The following is a 21,160-nucleotide window of genomic DNA, read 5'->3' as shown; positions in this document are numbered from 1 at the left end:
CATCTGATAATAGAGGTTACAAATGTGTGAGATAGACTTGCACATTCCTAACTGTCATTTCCAGCCCCTTCCCACTAGTGAGTGAGGGCACAAGGAGCAGAAACAAGATCTGAGTCACAATTCCTTGTCATATGGCAGATCAATGGTGAGTTAGGAATGGAAGAGTCATCCTGCTGTGCCCTGAGTGCCAGAAGAACAGACCTCCATTGTATGGTGTGATTGCTTCGTGTTAAAGTAGATTTGGGGCACTGGGTCAGGAGATGATAGATAGTTATATTTTTGTAACTACATCAGCAATTTAGGCTCCCAGCCTATTATTATCATTGTTTTTGGTGTTGTCAGTAAGTCCATGTTGGCTTTTGCTATCTCTCCTCTGGTGCTGTAAAATGGAAGTTTGAAGGAATATATATATCCCCATTCAGATCTTGGTGTTGCTTCTCTGTATGATGAAACTACTACCCTATGGTGTATGATAACCCCTGTTAAAATGGCCAATTGCCACTTTACCTGCAGTGTACACAATCACCTATAAATATCTATTCTAATGTCAGAAAACCTCATTAGGAGTGACAAAGAAGCATGTTCCACTCACTTGCCATCAAATATTTCCAAAAGAATGAAAAGACCGAGATGGTCTTGCTGAGCCAATACTAATTATTTCAGCATCCAGAGGGCTTTGGGATTCATGTTAATTCTCAAGTCTCTCTTTAGCTCAAATTCATTCCCCTGTGTAAACATGGCAGAGCACAAATTATTTGACCATCCCTTCGTAATTTGTCCCTCATTCTCGCATGCCAATTATCTCAGCTGACCCCAACCTCTGCTTTCTGAAGTTGGGATTTTCAAGCTGACTTTGAAAAGGATTCTCTTTTGCACACCCAAGCGTAGCGAGTGTTTAGGTCTCTCGGATACATAAGTGCATTCCATGCTGCTGAGTGCTCTTTTACATTAATGGTACCTCTTGTTAATGAAGATCAGAAAAGCATATTCAACAAGCAGCATTAAGTATGGGTCCTAGAGAAAGCCTGAAATGGAAAAGGAAAAGATCTAAGTAAACATGAGGCAGAATTAACAGTATATAGGAATCAGCATTATACCAAGAGAGACTATTTGTCCATCCAAGCCACAAATATTTGATCTATATTGACTGGTAGATACTCCACAAGCAGAAGTCTTTTGCATCAACAGCAAATTGACCCCTTTAACTCAGTTTGTCTGGGACTGGACCTGTATATACCCTCAGAATGAACAAGCCGTGGTACTGTCTCTAATAGAAGCTCTGTTCTGGTGCAGTTTTGGGATGGGATGGGAGCATGCTTTTTGGACTTCAGTTGCCAGAATCCATTAGATTGGAATTTCAGTCCAAAAAAGGTTAAATTTCCTCAGCTAGGGTCTAGTGAATGATGTTTTCAATTCACACCATTAAAATTTGGATTAGAAGCACAGCTATAACGCCCTGGGGTAATGTCTGACTTTCCTCCCCTCTTGATTCATAATGTAGAAAATATATTCTTGTCCTTTCCCAGAACAATACTGGAAAATGGTTTCAAGGCCAGAGTTTTCTAGAGTTGTATTCTAGAACATGGCCACATAGCCCGAAAAACCCACAAAAAACTATGTTCTGGAGTTTGGTGATTTCTTAGCAAACTTTCCAAGCATCCTCTCTCATGATGAATGAGAATTTTTCTGTGAATATCCTTAGCATCTGTAAAGAGAGCTATGTTGAGTCTCTTGCATGATGGCTTCTCTGGACAACCTTTGATCCTCCTACATGAATCCCATTCCTTAATAGCTACAGATAAGTCAACAGCACTTTTAACATTTCAGGCTAGCGAAGAGCTTAATGCTGCATAATGGACCCAGACCTACCACTGGTAACGCCGGGGGTGTTTGCGGTTTGTTTCATTTTGTTCCTGTGATTGATTATATTTATTAGAAATCTGCAGATTTTATCCTCCAAGGAACTGATAAAGCTTCCTGCCGTTGGTATAATGAAGACAATCCGTCGTAGAAGAAGGCTTGATTGTCTAATGACAGCTCTATACGTCTGTAAAAATGAAGTCGTGGCAAAGATGTCAATAAAAGTGCCGCATGCTTTTGTAATGCAGAGATGTTTGCCTCATTGTAATAACAATATTTTTGCAGCTATTTCTCAATCTGAACGAGCGTCAACAAACACAGCAACCAGCCCTGATGAGTTATTTTTCTTACATACATCAGATTGTTGTTCAGTCTTTTGTATTGTTTTATTTATTTTTTTAAAAAAATAATGAAAACTCAGCAAAAACAAAATAATATTTTTCCCCTTTCCAAATCAGCAGAAAGGGAAGAAGAACACATCGGCAGATCTCTTGCAGCAGCCCAGCGATACTCTGCTACCGTGGCGCCATCACCAGAATTCACATGGGCTCAGACGGCAGAAGCGAGACTGGGTTATCCCTCCAATCAATGTGCCTGAAAATTCGAGAGGACCCTTCCCTCAGCAACTGGTTAGGGTGAGTGTAATGGCTGAATAGTTTTATCTCCATGGTATCATCCGTGATGCGGGACCACCACATATGAAAAAAGATGGTTGAATTGTTTACCTTCCAAACCCTTATTGGTGGTGCATCATCTCCCAAGAGAAAGCTTATTTCTTCAAAAAAAGTCAACAGAAGTATTACCTTTCTTACCTTTTAATACATATCACAGTTTTATACACACACACACATTAAACATTAAAATTTGACTTCCTACCATTCAGCTGTTGGCTAAAATGGTTATATAGTATTCCTTCTATTGCTAAATTTTGTTTATCTAATCTATCATATCCATTAGCAATAATGTACCCCATTTTTTCTCTCACAGCTATCCCATACTGCAGAAATAAATCAGTTTGACACGACTTTAACAGTCATGACTCCATCCTTTGGAATGGAATTCTGGAGTTTGTATATTGGTGAGTTTAGTAAATTGGTCTGTAAATGAGGTCTGGTGTCTCACCAAACTAAAAATCCCAGCTTTCGGTAGCCTAGGGTCATGGCCTAACTGGTGTCAAATTGCTTTATTTGCAGTGTGGATACACACTCAGATATATTCAGCATCTCCCAGTGTTTCTTGAAGTTCCAAAATGTGTTCTCTCTTAGTAGTCTTGTTTACTTGTCCATTTTGATGAAGTTGCATAGATTCAATGTCCGTTCTTCTTGCATTGGAGTTTTTGCTTCTTTCTAATATATATATACTAATGTAGCCGTTGTTAACATAAACAATATTACTCTTTCTCTTTTTCTAAATTATCAACTAATATATTTAACAAACTTTGGATTGTTCTGGTTTCACTTCAAACTTTATTTTCTATTTTTTAAAAATTAATTTGGACCCAGTATTCATTTGCTTTTTTGCAGGACTACCACATATTTAAAAGATACAATATTAGCAGTACATTTCCAATATTTGTTGGGAGATCCTTTATCCATTTTTGATAATTTGTCTGGAGTCAAATACCATTGGTAAAACATTTTATAATAATTGTCTCTCAGATCAAAACTCAATATAAAATTTTATATTTTTAGATCATGTCTTCTCCCATTGATCCAACTGTATTATTTGTCCAATATTTTGTGCCCATTTGTTCCGAAAATCCTTAATTGACTCCTCTTCCATTTCTTTCTTAAGAGTATTTGGTATAATTTTCCAATTCAAAGCTTGCCTTCTGAACATAATAGTATCTCAAAATCTGTTGTTTTTTTTAATCCTTGAATCCTTTATTTTTAAAAAATCCTTCTTGAATCATTCCTGCCACCCAATATGTGTTGTCATTGTTGATACATTGTGGGGGGAAACACTCTTCACGTGCTTGAAGTTACCTTTGTTTATATTAGTAATCTTAAAAAGAGGCAATTACTTGTTAACAGCCCCCTCGCTACCTTTTTCACCAACTACAATTAGCCAGGTTGGTTTTACTTTTCTGTTCAGTTGAACAAGCCTCCCATTAGCCAGTTGTTAAATATTTGTGATTGTCTCTAACCTCCTTCAGCAAGTTAGTAATATTTAAGATCATTCTGTGACATCACCTCACTAAGTGGCATGGCTGTATATTATAGTTTATAGGGAGACTTTTAGTCTTAGCCCCAAACACTTAGAAAATATGCCAAAAGAAAGCCTGAGTGAGAAATAGTGTATATGGATATGTTTGCTGTCAACAACTGCAGCAAAACATAAGCCCACACCATATATTTTTCTATCCACCAAGTGTTTCATTTTGGAAGCAAAAACAAATATTGTATAAAACAAATAAAAGGAAGAAGTAAAAGCCACCAGCCGACGTTTTGTCAAGCTGTCCCCTGGAAGAAAATTGCAATGTAATTGCAAGAAATTTAAGAAAATAATTGGACAAAATGAGGGTGCGTCATTTGCATGCCTTGTCAGGAAACAATGCTTCCTGAGTTCTTTCCAGGATTAAAATGAATGCTGTCATTACCTGCTCCATACTGATTAGCCATTGCCTTGCTAAGCACATGACACTCGGAAGAGAAAAGTGGTTTGTTCAATCCCTCCAAGGTGCAAGCAGTCTTGATAACATAAATTACATCTGAAAATTTACTTTCTTAGCCCACTGTGTACCCAGGATGATACATGAAATGTAAGGGGGATGTTTGAGTACTAGAAGCAAGCTCATATTGTCTCCTTTCTATCCACTCTTTGTATAGTTGTGGCAGCTGGTGAAGCAAGTAACGCTTCCCAAATTACAAGTTATAGAAAGGGAAAGAACCTCAGATGCACACAGATATTACTCTCATTGTACCTACATAAGGTACTGGAGAATCCTGCCTTAAATTGTGTAGTGTCCAGTTGTACAATCATCTAGGCAAATGATTGGTGCTTGTTGTGACAAACACTGTAAGGTAGGAGTAGGGAACCTGAGGGAGGACTGCATTTCACATCAGCCCCAGCAAGCATGGGCAATTGTTGTGAATTATGGGAACTATAGTCCTGAACATCCAAATGGCATCAGGTTGATGTCAGTGCTATAAACTATGCCTTGCACTAGATGACATCCAAAGTCCCTTCCAGTTCTGTGATTCTGTTATGTTTTGCTTTTGCTTTTCCTGAATATTTTTGTTCATTTTCACTGGATAACCCCAATATCTATAGATGTGTTTATGCAATGGTCTTCTTTAGTCATGAGGGACAGCATTTTCCACCTGGTTGACATAGGAGTTTAGCATGGCACCAAACTGGTATTTATCATGAGCAGATTGACATAGGTACTGTACATAGAGTAATCATAGAATCATAGAATTGGAAGAGACCACAAGGGCCATCCAGTCCAACCTCCTGCCATGCATGAATTCATAATCAAAGCATCCCCGACAGATGGCCATCCAGCCTCTGTTTAGAGACCTCTAAGGAAGGAAACTCCACTACACTGCGAGGGAGTGTGTTCCACTGTTGAACAGCCCTTACTGTCAGTAGGTTTCTCCTAATGTTGAGGTGGAATCTCTTTTCCTGGAGCTTGCATCCATTGTTCCGGGTCCTAGTGTCTGGAGCAGCAGAAAACAAGCTAGCTCCCTCCTCAATATCACATCCCTCCAAATATTTAAACAGGGTATCATATCACCTCTTAACCTTCTCTTCTCCAGGCTAAACATCCCCAGCTCCCTGAGTCGTTCCTCATAGGGCATGGTTTCCAGACCTTTCACCATTTTAGTCGCACTCCTTTGGACACACTCCAGTTTCTTAACATCCTTTTTTAAATTGTGGTGCCCAGAACTGGACACAATATTCCAGGTGGGGCCTGACCAAAGCAGAATACAGTGGCACTATTACTATACTTTTATTGATGCAACCTAAAGTTGCATTGCCTTTCTTAGCTGCCACATCACACTGTTGACTCATGTTCAACTTGTGGTCTACTTGGACTCCTAGATCCTTTTCACACATAGTTTCATTCAGCCAGGTGTCACCGATCCTATATCTGTGCATTTCATTTTTCCTCCCTAAGTGCAGTACCTTACATTTCTCCATGTTGAAATTCATTTTGTCAGCTTTGGTCCAGCTTTCTAGTCTATTCATGTCATTTTGAATTTTGATCCTGTCCTCTGGGGTATTAGCTATTTTGGTGTCATCTGAAAATTTGATAAGTATGCCCCTAATTCTGTCATCCAAGCCACTGATAGATGTTGAATAGTATTGGGCCCAGGACAGAACCCTGTGAGACCCACTGGTCACTTCTCTCTAGGATGAAGAGCAGCCATTATTGAGCACCCTTTGGTGCACTTCTTCACTGATTTTCTTTTCAAAGGAAACAATGAAAAATTTAGAAACTCTCTTCTCACTTTGAGAAACATTTTGCAAACTGTGCAATTTATATTATTTTCTGCACAGAAAATGTTGCTTTCTGTTTACCCCCACCACTGTTTTCCACACAAAATATCACATGTGAATTTTGCCCAGAATAAGACTTGAGCTACAAATTATCTGCTTAGGAAATAACATTTTCTACACAGAAATTAATGTTTCTGCAGAAAATAAAAATTTCTGCATGGAACTATTATTTTCTATGCAAAAGTCCTGCTGATATCTATGCAAAACAATTATATGTGACATTTGTGCATTTGTGTAGAATATGTTCCTAACTGCAAAGATTTTCATCATCCAATCAGGATTTCTTAACACTCAAGAAACAGTTTTCTTTTGACCTTTTTTGAAATATTTCCCCTCTTCCTAACATGGGAGGCATTTTCCAAAACAGCAATGGGCATTTTCTGTCTCAGAATCCAGGACACTTACATTAATAAATTGTAGGCCAAACTGCAGGCTTAGGGCAACCAAACAATGACCCCACCCTCCAAAACTGTATCTCTACATTTTCACAATACCACCCAGAATGCACTAAAATACAGGGGGAAAAGCATATAAACAAATTAGTAACATACAAAGTACCTGTGATGGACACTTTAGTGCTGAGTGAAAAGCTGAACTTCAAAAAAGTTGTGGATCAACAGTAAAACAGCAAAACCAGTCCTAAAAATCAGGGCAAAAATTAAGGTGGAGACATTTTTGTGTAACACTAGGGAAGGGAGGCACTATTGTAAAACATTTTATCTCACTTTTTCAAATTGGAGTTTGGTAACAGTAAGGGGGGGGGGGTTAATGCAGTTGGATGTGGAGAGTGACAAATCAAAGCTGAATTATTCCTAAAAGCCAAAATGACTAAACTGAGGCTATCATACTTTGGTCACATCATAGGACAACACGAACCTTTGGGAAGACAAGAATTTTGGGGAAAGTTGAATATAGAGAGCAAAGAGAGAAACTCACGCTAAAGATAGATTTGATCAAGAAAAGTGCAATGCTGCCTTTTCCAGATTTGAGCACTGATGGCTGGGGCTCATGAAGGTTTACCATTCATAGGGTCACCGTGAGTTGAAGCAGAAAACAGTAGCAAGAGTTCCTTGTCCCTTCTCCCCCTCATTTCCCACATGAAATCAGCACATGCAGAGCTTGTTTTCTCAACCAGAAAGGAAAAGACACAGAGGGTCTACATCACTGCTTTTCATTGTGGGAGTAGCCTCTGAGATACTGCCCCAAATTCATCATCATTAAGGGTATTTTGGCCTGTTCAGTCAACCATCCATATGCATGGTTTCTGCATCCACTGATTCAGTCATCCATGGCTTTAAAATATTCTATTTTTTCTTGATTTTGCAATTTTGTGTAAGGGATACCATTTTGCTACACCATTATATTTATTGGGACTTGAGCATCTACAGGTTTTGGTATCCACAAGGGGGCTTGGAACCAAATCCCAATCTAAATCTCTTTAATGTGATAATTAAGACAAAATATCATGTTGGCAGAAACCTCCCTGCCTGACACAGATATTCTTCTTTTAAAAAATGTAGGTGACCACTTTTGTTCTGTTTTCAGATGTTCCTGATTGTAGATCCAGAAACATTCACACATCTATTTTCTATTCAGGACAGTGAAAATAACTGAAATCAGTAGGGAAACTGAGTGCATGGAAAACTGGCTAGCTGAGGGTGAAATGGAAATACCCACCATGGTTATATGCTCAGTTGGATGGATCTTGTCCCAGAGTAGAAGAAATTTAAAAGAAGCACACACATGATACACAGCTCTAGTGCTGGCCACAGCTCAGGTTAAAGTTCAGGCTGGAGCCAGGGCTTCCAAGACAGGTCAGCTATTTCAAGGCAGGAAGATGGGAGAAGAGGGGACAGGAGACAGGTTGAAGGAAGTGCATAGAAAGAAGTGGTGAACACTGACAAACTCAAAGGAGGAGAGATAGGAATGGAGTACATTGGAGGAGAGTGGAGATAGTCAGGAGGTAAGGCAAGAGATAAAGTGAAGGAGGAGAAAGGAAAAGGAGGCCAAGAAGAGATTAATGGAGGGCAGTGAAAGGAGAACCATTGACAAGTAGACAGCGAAGAGGGAAAAGGTGGGAAGCCTGGAAAGAAGCATCAGCTTACCAGGGAATGACAGAGGCCTAGGTAGAGTAGAAACAAGTGGGGAAGTAGCTGGAAATAGCAGAGAGACAGAGAAGGCGAAGCCAGAGAGGGAACTAGGCTTGTGGAAGAGGATAGCAGGGAAGAGAGATGCACAAATTGGAGGGCAATGAGAAATAGGAGGTCTGCAAAAGATGCAAGAAGAGTGGAAAGGCATTTCATTTTCATTTTTGTTGTTCTTGTTAACTGAAATGCTTCCAGGAGTTATGGCCTCACTCCTGGAGGCAAAGGTTGCAACACAGTGTCTCCCCAAGATTTTGGTGAGATGGAGTAATTTTATTTATTAAGGTTATAAAAAATACTTTTACCCCACTACATCTTCATTCCTGTCTCACTGACCTACCTTTTGACTCTAGAGAATCACTCTGAGCATTTGTTTTTCATCCATTAGGTGTGGAGCGGCTTTGGATCCCATCCCAGGAGAAAGACTGGGTATCCATTCAATAAATAAAATAATAAATAAATAAATTATGATCACCAGGATCTTTAGGCATCCAGTGTATAAAAATAACACACACACACATTTTAAAAGGAGTGTGACTATGTCCTTTTTGCAGCCGGCTGGATCCTGTTTCCATTTCTTTTATAGGTCAAACTCATTTAAAATTCATGGGCAAATCTTTTTTGGCTCTCAGCTCCTCATCCGGCTTTCTATTGTGCATAGAGAAAGTTCCATTTTATGGGAAGTTGATTAGCAGCTTGTCAGTATTTTTAGCAGGGCTGCGCATGAATGAAGTTTCAATCCTTGCCAAGGTGAATAAAGCTGGATGGAACCCGCATGAGCTTGAAGTACAACCTCTTTCCCATTCTGCTGGGATGAGCTGTAATTCTCTGTTCATTAAAGCATTTCATTCTTGGGAAAATATGGTAAATGAAACAAGCAGTGCTATGTTATTCTTGCAAATGTATTCAGCCCTCTCTGTCAATTGCAATCGCTCTTCATTCCAGGAGTTTTGCTTGTAAGCTTCAACTAATATGTGGGCTTGATTAACCAGTATTCAAAGTATGCCACAGAGCACAGACTAAAACCATTATCAGACATTATCATCAGGCTAAATGATCTCACTTGGTAGATAGTGACATCACAACAGGAGGCAGTTAGTCTAACTTATATGTATTTGTGACAAGACGAATATAACTCAGAATGCAGCAACCATGCTCTGTCTTTCTCATTAGGGGAGGACTTGTTGCCACAATTCTATTCGCTCCCAACCCACCAAACTATATACATTTAGTATATAGATGCTACAACATCTTTTGCTTGGGCCACATTTACACTGCAGAAATTATCCAGTTTGACACCACTTTAACTACCATGAATCAATTCTTTGCAATTCTGGGATCTGTAGTTTCTTGTGGCACCAGAGCGCTCTGACAGAGAAAGCTATATGTCTCACAAAACTACAATTCCCAGAATTCCATAGCATTGAGCCATGACAGTTAAAGTGGTGTCAAACTGTATATTTCTGCAGCCTCAGTTAGTTTCTAACATGCTACAAGATTCCTTCCCATACTGGTATTCCAGACTAGAATGGCTGTGTGGCTATATTCAACTGTGTTTGTGGTGCTGTTTCCTCTTTTGTCTCTAACAGCCTTGACAACTTTAACAGATACAAAGATAGGACATATAGGTTGCATCTGCACTGCAGAAATAATCCAGGTTGACACCACTTTAACAGCAGAGGTGATATGATAGCCCTGTTTAAATATTTGAAGGGATGTCATATTGAGGAGGGAGCAAGCTTGTTTTCTGCTGCTCCAGAGAACAGGACACGGAACAATGGATGCAAGCTACAGCAAAAGAGATTCCACCTAAACATTAGGAAGAACTTCCTGACAGTAAAGGCTGTCCGACAGTGGAACACACTCCCTCGGAGTGTAGTGGAATCTCCCTCCTTGGAGGTCTTTAGACAGAGGCTGGATGGCCATCTGTCAGGGATGCTTTGATTTGGATTTCCTGCATGGCAGGGGGTTGGACTGGATGGCCCTTGTGGTCTCTTTCAACTCTATGATTCTATGATTCTATGAATTCTGGGAACTGTAGTCTATTGTGCTGTCTGACAGTTAAGGCTAAATGTCTCACAAAACTGCAGTTCCCAGTATTTCATTCCATTGCACCATGGCAGTAAAAGTGGTGTCAAACTGAATTATATATGTAGTGCAAATGCTACGCAAATATTTCTTGCCAGGAACAGCTGCCTTTGTTGAATTTGACCAATGTGGAGAATTTTGTTCAGTTCATTTTTCATAAAGGCAAGTGAAAATTCTCTCATTCCTTCATAAATAGGATAGATGTAACTTGAAATGTTTTTTTTTTTTAAAAAAAAAGAAACAAATGCAAAAGCAAGGAAAACAGTCTTGGGAACCAAATACCTAATTTTAGTCATCTATCTGTTTATCTCTTTGGGTTTTTTTTCCTGTTTGTTGCCTTGTAATTTACTTTTGTCTTGGTTGGCTAATGTGCAGCCAAACAAGGAATGCCAAAAGAAACTATGTCTCACTTTTGTTCTATTCAGAAATTTCAGCATCCTTTTAAACATCTTTGATATCAGCCCTTTGGAGAAGATGGAAATTATCCATCATAGCCTGGTGTTCCTGAAGCGTCTTGCTGTTTGGAACTTAATATTTCAGAAACCATTAACCTCTAACTTCATGAGGGGGAAAAAAAGAACAGATGGTATTTGCCGGCAGCCATGCAATGTTTGTTGAGGACAGACCCATGAAGTCGTTCTTGAAAAGATAATAAAGATCTTCCTTTCTTCCTAAGGAGACCTTGGACAGTGGTCCAATGGGGCATGGAAGCTTATTTGAGTAGGAAGCCAAGTGCTCCCCTGGCATGTAGCTACATGAAAGAAAAAATGAATATCTTGTCCCCAAAATTTAAAAGAAGTCCTACAAATGAAATTTTCCTTCACTCCCTAAATTTCTGGCATTGCAAAGAGAGACAATGAAAATTGTTCACACCTAGAACTCGTATATTTGCTGTGTTTGCATTCCCTTGGTATCCTTGCCTCTCCCTTTCTCTTAGATGCCCCACTGAAGCTTTAAATTACTGCAATGCTACAGATTTAGAGACTGAAGAAAAATGTTATGGGGGAAGGACAGAATTCATATGGGGGCAATACCCTCCCCACCCCACTCTATCCCTTGGCCCTCTTGACCCCTTCTGTGGGCTGGATGACACCCACTTGGAAAGTTATGTGACATTTTGGGTTCATTGTTTAGTGAGGATTTAGGTCATTAACAATTGCCTGACCATGCTGATGCCACCACAAGACCTGCTCTATGCATGGAAAGCAGGATGGGGAATTTGAATATTATAGTCAAAGATACCAGTCACGTGGACACATTTACATCCATGCTGTAGTGTTTGTGTAAAGACCAGAGGATTTATTGCACAAACCCCATTCTCGCCAGAGTTGCACTTTCCAGTGAAGATGTCTGTTGGAATTCCATGCATCATTACATGTTTTAGCAATTGCATAACTGCTGCCATCATGACTCCTTAATTTCAGTTCTTTGCCCTATGTCCTACCAAGCATTCCTTCCAGGGTATGCATGTATGTATGTATGTATTTATTTATTTATTTATTTATTTACATGTTTTTGCAGCATTCTAGAGCGCTGCTACTGTACTTTAATTCTTTTTTTAAGAGAACAAATAGAAACAAAAGTAATCAGGCTGCTTGGGAATAGCGAGAGGGAACTGAAAGAGGAGGGGATACTGACTATATGTGAATGCCAATAAGGTGACTGCCCTAGCAGTGACAATTTGCCCCAGGAGACTTATGCTATTGAGAGATCATTGATGGGTTTTCCCCATCAATGAAAAGGAACAACCTAATTCTTGTTGAGAGACACAGCAGCTGTGGGTTGGAGGCATTGTTGTGTGATAAGTATCATCAAAGCGACTTTCTCCCGGATCTAATCACAGTTTAAAAGCTCCATGTAGTAATTTCTAAGAACACATAGAAACTTGGCTTAGGGAGTAGCTGCCTAGAGATCAAAAGTGGAGCAAACATAGACTAATGGAGGCTGGTCTCATGTTACTTGAGCAGTGGTTGATTTTGGGCTTCAGCTCAAATTTGGAGGAACTATCCTGTAGCTTGTACTTGAAAGGAACTCTCCAGAGTGCTGAACTCTGTCTCCAAAATAGGTCCAGCACACTGGATAGCCCCTGTAACATTTGGACCCAAGCCCAAAATGGATTTTTGCTCTCTTGGTATCAGCTCCTCCAGTTACCACTGGCAGGAAAGGATCCCTTTCCTCCCTCCATCAGCCTAGATTTGAAAAAGAGAAGACTAAGCTCTTCACCTTCCTGGTCCTTGATAGAGTTCTTTCCAAGCCATATATCTTAGGATATCTGAATTACTGGAGCAAAGCGTTGCACAAAGGGCCCTGCATCCTATTGTTATACTTGACTAGAGTAGACTGGCTGAATCAGTGAAATTTCCCCTTCTGGTGACTTGTCATTCAATCATTGATTTAATGGATCCATTCTGGTGGAACCCTAGTGGTGCAGTGATTAAATACTGGTAGTGCAGCCTCAAGGTTGTGAGTTTGATCCCAGGCCTCCAAAGCTGACTCTGCTTTCCATCCTTTTGTAAGCCAGTAAAATAAGTACTCAGCTTGTTGGGGGCAATTGGCTTACAGATTGTAAACCACTTACAGAGTCCTGAGTTCACTAAGTGGTATAGAAATGTAAATGCTATTGCTATTGCTACTCTAATTAGGACTAACCAACAGGATTATAGATACTGAGTTGTGTTGGCAAAGAAAGTAGCTTGCCTCTTATCTTGCCACTTCTTGTCCTTGGTCATATACCTACAAAAATATGAGGGAGCCATTGTGTTTCCCAAATAGGCAAGCTACTTACTTGATCAGTGATGACCAAGACTGTGTGCCTTTTGTGTTTCCACAGCTACAGGATGAGGAAGGTGTTGTTGGTATTAGAGACTTGACTTGTGGGAAATCTCAACTGTTGTGTTACTTTGAAAATAAGTGTCAAGTCCTCATGACTGTTAGCCCAAGAATGAGAGAAACTCTATGCCAAATAAATTGTTGTTGGGTATCTTCAAGTCATTTCCCATTTATTATGGTGCTACCTAGGGAGCCCTGGTAGTGCAGTGGTTAAATGTCGGTATTGCAGCCACAAGGTTGTAAGTTTTGTCCCAGGGACTAGGATACTGGGAGACCAGGTCTTGAATCCCCACTCAGCCAGTGGGGGAGCCTGAGCAAGTTTCACTCTTTCAGCCTCCAAGGACGGCAAAGACAAACTCCCTCTGAACAAGTCTGGTGAAGAAAACCCCTGATATGTTCACTTTGCAGTCACCATATGTCAGAAATTACTTGAAGGCACACCATCACAACAATTGAGCTTCCTATATTTGTTAAAAATAATTCTAACTTGAAACGTAGGAAACTGATATTTTATCCTATTACTGCTGCCAGATTAGAAGTAACCAAATGTTGGAAGTCAGGTGACCTCTCCATTCAGAACTGGTGGTCTAGAATTTGAGGTATGAGGTTGATGGAGAAACTGTCTGCTCCGACAAGGTTTTGCATTGGACACAAAAAGACTGACACATTTCAAGAAGACTGCATGATCTTTATTGTCTATGTTAAACATCAGTCCCACCGCATCCAACCTCCTGCTTCACAGGTGGATCTTTGGATGGACACTCTACACCTTGACAAACCAGACTCTTTGGCTCTTGCTGACAACTATTTTTTTTAAAAAATTCTTCTGAAGAGTAGCTGTTCATCAGATTCATATCCTTGTCCCTAGTAGTTAGTTGCTATTGTTGTTGTTATTATTGTTTTGGTCATTATTCTACAAACATTATGTGTTTTATTGTAAAAATTCAATAAAAATTTAATTAGAAAGAAAGAAAGAAAGAAAGAAAGAAAGAAAGAAAGAAAGAAACTATCCTGGATGCATTTTGGAAAAAGCTTTCATGTGGTCTCTGGAAAGTTTTTAAAAATATATATTTATACATGGTGTACCTAATCTGGTTAAGATTTCACATGTGGATATTGCTGATGTAGGATAAAAACATTTGCTGAAACAAGTTGAGCTGCTCTTCGTTTGTAGTTTTGGAATCTAGCCCCATTTTTTCCTCTGCCTCTGGTATCAAATTTTGTGCGAAAGAAGTAATGCCTGGAAACACATTTACTTCAGTAAGTGTTATATACCTGTAATTTGTTATTAAGTAAACAACTGTGTATAGGGCATAGCTTTGGCTTTCTCCCAAGGTCTATTAGTTACTCATAACTGCCACAGAAAAGTCTATCAAGGTGTGTATCTTGAAACTCCCACAGCTAAAGCAGAGCTTAACTTTATCACTGAGCAAAATCAGGACTCTAACAAGGTATTCTCCACATGGAAAATCTTACAAACCAGGCAGGATCGCCTGATAATGTTCCAAAGCAAACTCTGTTCTCCAAAGTAATGTACCCTGTGTTGTCCTCTCAGGCTGAGATCAGTGAAACAGATGGGCATGTGGGAGTTATTTAGTAGATATTTAAGTTTTTTTTTTTTAAAAAAAAATCTCCTATGTACCTTATGTACACAGGGTAGTATGTGCACTGTTGCTATGGCAGCTAGTAAAAGCTTTTTCTCAAATGGCCAATTAAGAAAAAAATCAGCTGTCCAGAATACCTGTTTTATCATGTGCATGTCAGCACCATGTGTGTGTTTTACCCCCCAAGCTAATGGACAATTAAGAGAAATAAATGTTCCAGTGTATACGGTTAGTGCTGAGGCAGAAAATTAGTGACGTGCAAAAGCAAGTTTCCAAATACACACAGAAAGAGAGCTATAGACACAGACGCATTTGCCTCATTTTAAATAAAGAAAAATGGGCTAGACAAATATTCCCTTGAAAGTCTGGCACAATTTCAGGTTCTCTTACAGACATTTGGAAGGAAGGCTTTGAAAACCACCTCCCCCATCATCACCATCATTATCATCGTTATCAGCTGGGATCCTATATCAGCTACTTAGTTAAGTATACTCAGGCTGCATCCACACTGTAGAAATAATCCACTCTGACTCCATTTTACCTGTCATGGCTCAATGCTATGGAATTCTGGGGTTTGTAATTCATTGGGGCACCAGAAATCTCTGACAGAAAAGTCTAAATGTCTCATAAAAATAAGGTCACCCAGTGTCCTACATGCCCTAGCATCACCTTTTATCCTGGGCAGGGAGTTAAGCTTTCCCAGACAGCCACCTTTTTTACTCTCACCAGAAAGTATCACTTCTGAAACCTGATCCTCTCCTGCCAGACTCTTGGAGGATGGGTGGTTTCCCAGCTGGGGATAATGCCCGGAAGATTCCTGTGTGTACAGGTGTATCTGGTGGTGTGCCCAGCCTTGTCATAAATTATTTTCTTCTAGGCTGCAGCATTATCAGGCAAGAGCACTACTACTGTTACAAGACTCTGAGTGTTGCCTGGTTGATTTGAGTAATAATTTAGATTATTATTTAGAGTTACAGCAATGGCAGGGTTTAACATCATTTACTCATTGGTATCATTTAATCTAATGTGCCTGGCTAGATAGTATTGTGCAGGCTTGGATCTTGGTTTTGAAATGCCTGCACGAAACATTTGCCCCCCCCCTCCAGTGTTTTCCATAACTTTATAGTCTTGGATTAAAAACCACCCAGGATGAAAATTTGCTCTTCTGTTAAGAGAGGGTGAGACAGTATACCTTGTGGGACACATTGTTGTCAACCATTATAATAATAGCAAACTACCAATTTGTTTAGTTTGTTATTTTTTTCATTGCTAAGGGGAACCATTTGTATTCTCTGCCTCAGGCACAAGAATGCTATTTATGACAATTTCCACTGACAAACTGTTTATGGAAATGGATGGAAATACATTGAATGTCAATGTCATTTCACATCCTTTGAGTAATAGAAGTACCTCTTCCTTCATCCTTTTCCTGCCCTAGTTCAGGTGACCCTTTGGAAGACAACCGAAGGACTGGTAAGCAAGACATAGGAAAAGTACAATATCAGAAAACAAAATCCAGGATCTCTCAGTGAACTTATCCAGTGTTACCATACTATACCATACTAGATGAGAGGTTCTAAGAAATGAAGCCCCCTAAAGTAACTTTTGCAGGCTCTGCTTTTGAGTACTTGCAAAGTAGGTTCTTTTTTCAGATAATGCCTGTTTCGTTGTTATTTGCCATCAATAAAACTTTGATTTGTGGCAACTCAATGAATGGGAGACCTCCAAGAGACCCTGTCATTAACTGCTCTGTTTAGGTCTTGCAGTTTCAGAGCTGTGGCTTTCTTCCATCTGTAGTGTGGTCTTCCTTTTTTCCTGCTTCCTTCCACTTTACCAAACTTTGCTGACTTTTCCAGTGATATGTACAAATAACCATAGCCTCAGTTTGGTCCTCTTGGCTTCTAGTTGAGATGTTAGGTGTGATTTGCTCTACGACCCATTCACTAGCCTTTTAACAGTGCATGGTATCTGTGGAGGCATGATGCTTGAGAGTGTGCATGCTCCATCTTGGCTTACTTGCAGCATGCACAAAGGATTGAACCCTTTGAACCAAGCACAAGAATAACTGTTGAGCCCTATTTTTTGGACAGAAAAGTTAACTGCAAATTTGGGTTGTTCTTTTGTTCTTCTATTAGCTGAGGGATTAAAGAGCTCATACAGACAGGCCAAAATAAAGCTGCTAAGGACTGGAGCATGGCTTTAGCTCAGCTTCTGGCCTCTTAAGATGCATGTATAATTTAAACAGCATACCTCCAAATTGACTCGAAGCAGCTTTATTTTGGCCTGTCTGTATGGGCCCAACCACCTTTGCAGACTATGGTGCGCGCACACACACACACACACACACACACGGTCCAGCATGATATATTGCAGACCATGCTGCAACACTTGAGTTCTGTGGGGATGCTGTCACTCAGTGGTTGCTTAACTCTTGCCAAAGAAGTTTTGTCAGGTCTCCAGGAATGATTCAAAAAATGTTATTAACAATATCCATTGTCTACTGCTGTGGCCTATGATTTGAGGATGGAACCTGGCCCTAAAACTGCAGTGATGAAGATTATGCTTGTTTTGTCAGTCACAGGCAATTGAAGCTGTAATCTCAGTTGCTACAGCAAAGAACTGTACTAAGAACATTTTTCTTATCAACACCAAATGTGCAAAACCTCTGCATAAATTAATAGGGAGAGAAAGAGAGAAATGACTCATCTCCTCGCAGTGGTTTTGATAAATCCATGTGGATGTTCCTGGGAACAAATGAATATAAACAGTAGAGTTGGAACAGGGAGTGTGGACGTATATCTCTGAACATCATCTTCAGTAACCTGGTTCATTGTGCCTAAAGAATCTTTAAAATATAACAATTACATTTTGGTTAGAATCTTCTCAGTGAGAAACACTAGCATAACCTTTGGTAGCATTAGCGTGTGTATTTTTCAGGACATTGCAAAAGGAACTATCCTTTGTCCCCTTGTGCAACTTTCCTTGACTCTGGTTTGCAATAGCAGCTGGAGGATGTAAGAGCTTACAGTCTATTTTCACCATCTCCTCCTCCATTCATTGGCTGTGATTATGTGCCTGGTCAGTGGGACAACTTCACTCATGAGCCTCCCTGTTGCTGTTTGCATCCAGACAGACGTCAGAACATCCTCTGTCAACCCCGCTCCCCAGACAATGGCACTTAACAGTCCTCCAGCTTACTTTTAGAATTTTGGCCCTAAACTGAAATGGTTGTAAATGCATTGGAATACTGCATAGTAGAGGTTGTTGTAAAGCTGAAGGGATGAGTAAATGTAGGGAACAAATCCATAGTTGTTGAAAGTGGTGTTATATCCAGCTGGGTTCTGGAAAAGATCTGTGATTAATCCCAAGTGGGACTGTCACCACAAACATTGATAGTGGCTATAATAATAATAATAATAATAACTAATATGCTTTATTTTTATACCGCTTTTCCGAGGTGATCAAAACGATTCACAAATCGTTTAAAAACTTACACATCATAAAAACAACTTTACAAAAAAAATTAAACATTGAACAACATGCAATAAGACAAGCAAGAGGCCTGGTGTTGCTGGCCTGCTCTCTCCCCCTCAAGATGGCGGTCGGGAGGAGGGATCTTCTTCTTAGCAGGCAGAGGCCTGGTGTTGCTGGCCTGCTCTTCTCCCCTCAAGATGGCGGTCGGGAGGAGGGATCTTTCTTAGCAGGCAGAGGCTGGGTTGCTGGCTGCTTCTCTCCCCTCAAGATGGCGGTCGGGAGGAGGGCTCTTCTTCTTAGCAGGCAGAGGCCTGTTGTTGCTGGCCTGCTTCTCTCCCCTCAAGATGGCGGTCGGGAGGAGGGCTCGTCTTCTTAGCAGGCAGAGGCCTGTTGTTGCCTTGGCCTTCTTCTCTCCCCTCAAGATGGCGGTCGGGGGGAGGGCTCTCTTCTTAGCAGGCAGAGCCTGTTGTTGCTGGCCTGCTTCTCTCCCCCTCAAGATGGCGGTCGGGAGGAGGTCTTCTTCTTAGCAGGCAGAGGCCTGTGTGTTGCTGGGCTGCTTCTCTCCCCCTCAAGATGGGGTCGGGAGGAGGGCTCTTCTTTTAGCAGGCAGAGGCCTGGTGTTGCTGGCCTGCTTCTCTCCCCCTCAAGATGGCGGTCGGAGGAGGGCTCTCTTCTTTTAGCAGGCAGAGGCCTGGTGTTTGCTGGCCTGCTTCTCTCCCCCTCAAGATGGCGGTCGGGAGGAGGGCTCTTCTTTAGCAGGCAGAGGCCTGGTGTTGCTGGCCTGCTTCTCTCCCCCTCAAGATGGCGGTCGGGAGGAGGGCTCTTCTTCTTAGCAGGCAGAGGCCTGGTGTTGCTGGCCTGCTTCTCTCCCTCTCAAGATGAAAAACTTTTTTTAGTTACTGATTTCATATTCTTTATGTCTTCCAAAACATGGGCTCAAGTTGGCTCACAACAACATTAAATAGCAGACTTAGTGAAAGCCAGTCAAAGATGATAAATCCTGAAGCCCATGAGACATCCAGACAAACACCAGTCTTGAAAAAGGGAATTTTAAATTATTTCATACCTGGTAAATAATATGGTTTGGCTTAAAGCCCTTGAAGCTTTGGTATCTTGCTTTTCAGAGATCCTGGACTGTCACAAATCTACCATGCCTCCTCTTCCACTCAGTAGCCAATCTGATGTTAAATATGCATCCCTTCTCATCTTGACAATAGTATATTTTGTTTTAAATCTTAAGTGTTTAACTATAAATAATGATATCAATTGCCACATGCTATAGTGATAGCTGCCCACTTATCTACACTGGCCAGAATACTGTAGACTACTGTGGGGGTATTTGGCCTCAAATTCCTCCCAATTACTCTGCTTTCTGTAGCAATGGCAGGTGGCTGTCTACATATGTGTCCATTACATTATTAGTATATCCTAGATGTCTATCAGGTCTATCACAACATCAACAGGTGTCTCCTAGATGTGGTAGCTAAAACAGAGTCCCTGTGCAATATCTACCTAGAAAAACAACATAGATTTTTCATTGAAGCAAAACAAGGATTTTTTCCCCCATTGGTGTCATTCTTTAGGGGAAAAAAACATTACTACACTGGAATATGGGGAATATCTCTTTTAAATAAAAGCAGCAACAACATCCCACTGCTGCAGTTTTGGGGACATGAAACATACATATATGGCACTATGGATTAAATAATGCATCTACCGTAAGAAACTCAGCTTGAATTTCTCTTATAACAGGATCCTAGGGTATACTGTAATTATTGCTATTGTATTTTTCTTGTATGCAGACCTATGGGGAATTTATACTGTCCTTGCTTCAACCAGTGGGACTGAAAAGAAAACCGTCATTTAATGATTCAGCTGTCTCATACTCTATCATTTAATCAATCATCTGACAGAAATTTTTAGCCCCTTTTGTGTTTAGAATTCTCTTGTCTGAGCAGGAAAAAAATGTTCCTTTTTTTCCTGAATTGCTTTAATAGCTGTATTTATGTGGTTGAAAGTTCCCCGAGAACTGCAAGTAGACTCAAATTGCCAAGAATGCCTTGATAATTTATCGGAGAATATTCAATTAGAATATATTAATATTTTAGATTTCCATCATTAATTTAATCTTCAGAGATTTAATTTAGTCCTTCAATTGCTGCAGTGGTGTGTGTGGGCAGAGTGTGAGTGCATAAAACACCTGCTACAAATGAGTGGCTCTTCACTTCCTTCTCAAAAGCATGGAAAGGTTTGCTGCTAACTAATGCCAGTCTCACAGCTGAAGGAGTCTGAGCCATGTTTTCCTGTGCCTTTCCTAATGTCACCTGAATCAGGAAAGAAACAATCCTGGAGGCAAGGACGTAGCCAGGATTTTGGGAAGGGGGGGTCAAGAATAAGTGCCACCATTTTGAGAGGCTAAGAGTCCCCCCCAAGACACAAAAAGAAGGTCGAGCGTTTACCCGCGACACCTTGATGGCACCACTTTAACTTCTGTTATGGCTTCGTGCAATGGAATCTTGGGAACTGTAGTTGAGTCATCTGTCAGGTGCCACAACAAACTACAAATCCCAGCATTTCACAACATGGAGCCAAGGGCAGTTAAAGTGGCGCCATCAAGGTGTCGCGGGTAAACGCTCGACCCTCTTTTTGTGTCTT

The 21,160-nt window shown here is 40.5% G+C and overlaps 1 protein-coding gene across 13 annotated transcripts in view; it reads left to right on the top strand.

Annotated features, from left to right (window-relative positions):
* CDH4 (cadherin 4) overlaps positions 1–21,160 on the top strand; it is a 1,166,202-nt gene that overhangs the window by 714,135 nt on the left and 430,907 nt on the right. For 8 of the 13 annotated variants that reach the window (XM_042462688.1, XM_042462684.1, XM_042462691.1 and 5 more), the window contains one exon: positions 2,319–2,495. In XM_042462688.1, coding sequence (XP_042318622.1) covers positions 2,319–2,495 — 177 coding nt within the window. The remainder of the gene's footprint in view (positions 1–2,318; positions 2,496–21,160) is intronic. The other 5 variants (XM_042462689.1, XM_042462685.1, XM_042462682.1 and 2 more) reach the window with 1 other exon arrangement.

This window comes from Sceloporus undulatus, chromosome 4 (assembly GCF_019175285.1).
Source record: "Sceloporus undulatus isolate JIND9_A2432 ecotype Alabama chromosome 4, SceUnd_v1.1, whole genome shotgun sequence".
NCBI lineage: Eukaryota > Metazoa > Chordata > Lepidosauria > Squamata > Phrynosomatidae > Sceloporus > Sceloporus undulatus.
Note: the sequence above shows the minus strand (reverse complement) of the source record. Positions and strands in the feature narration are given on the sequence as shown.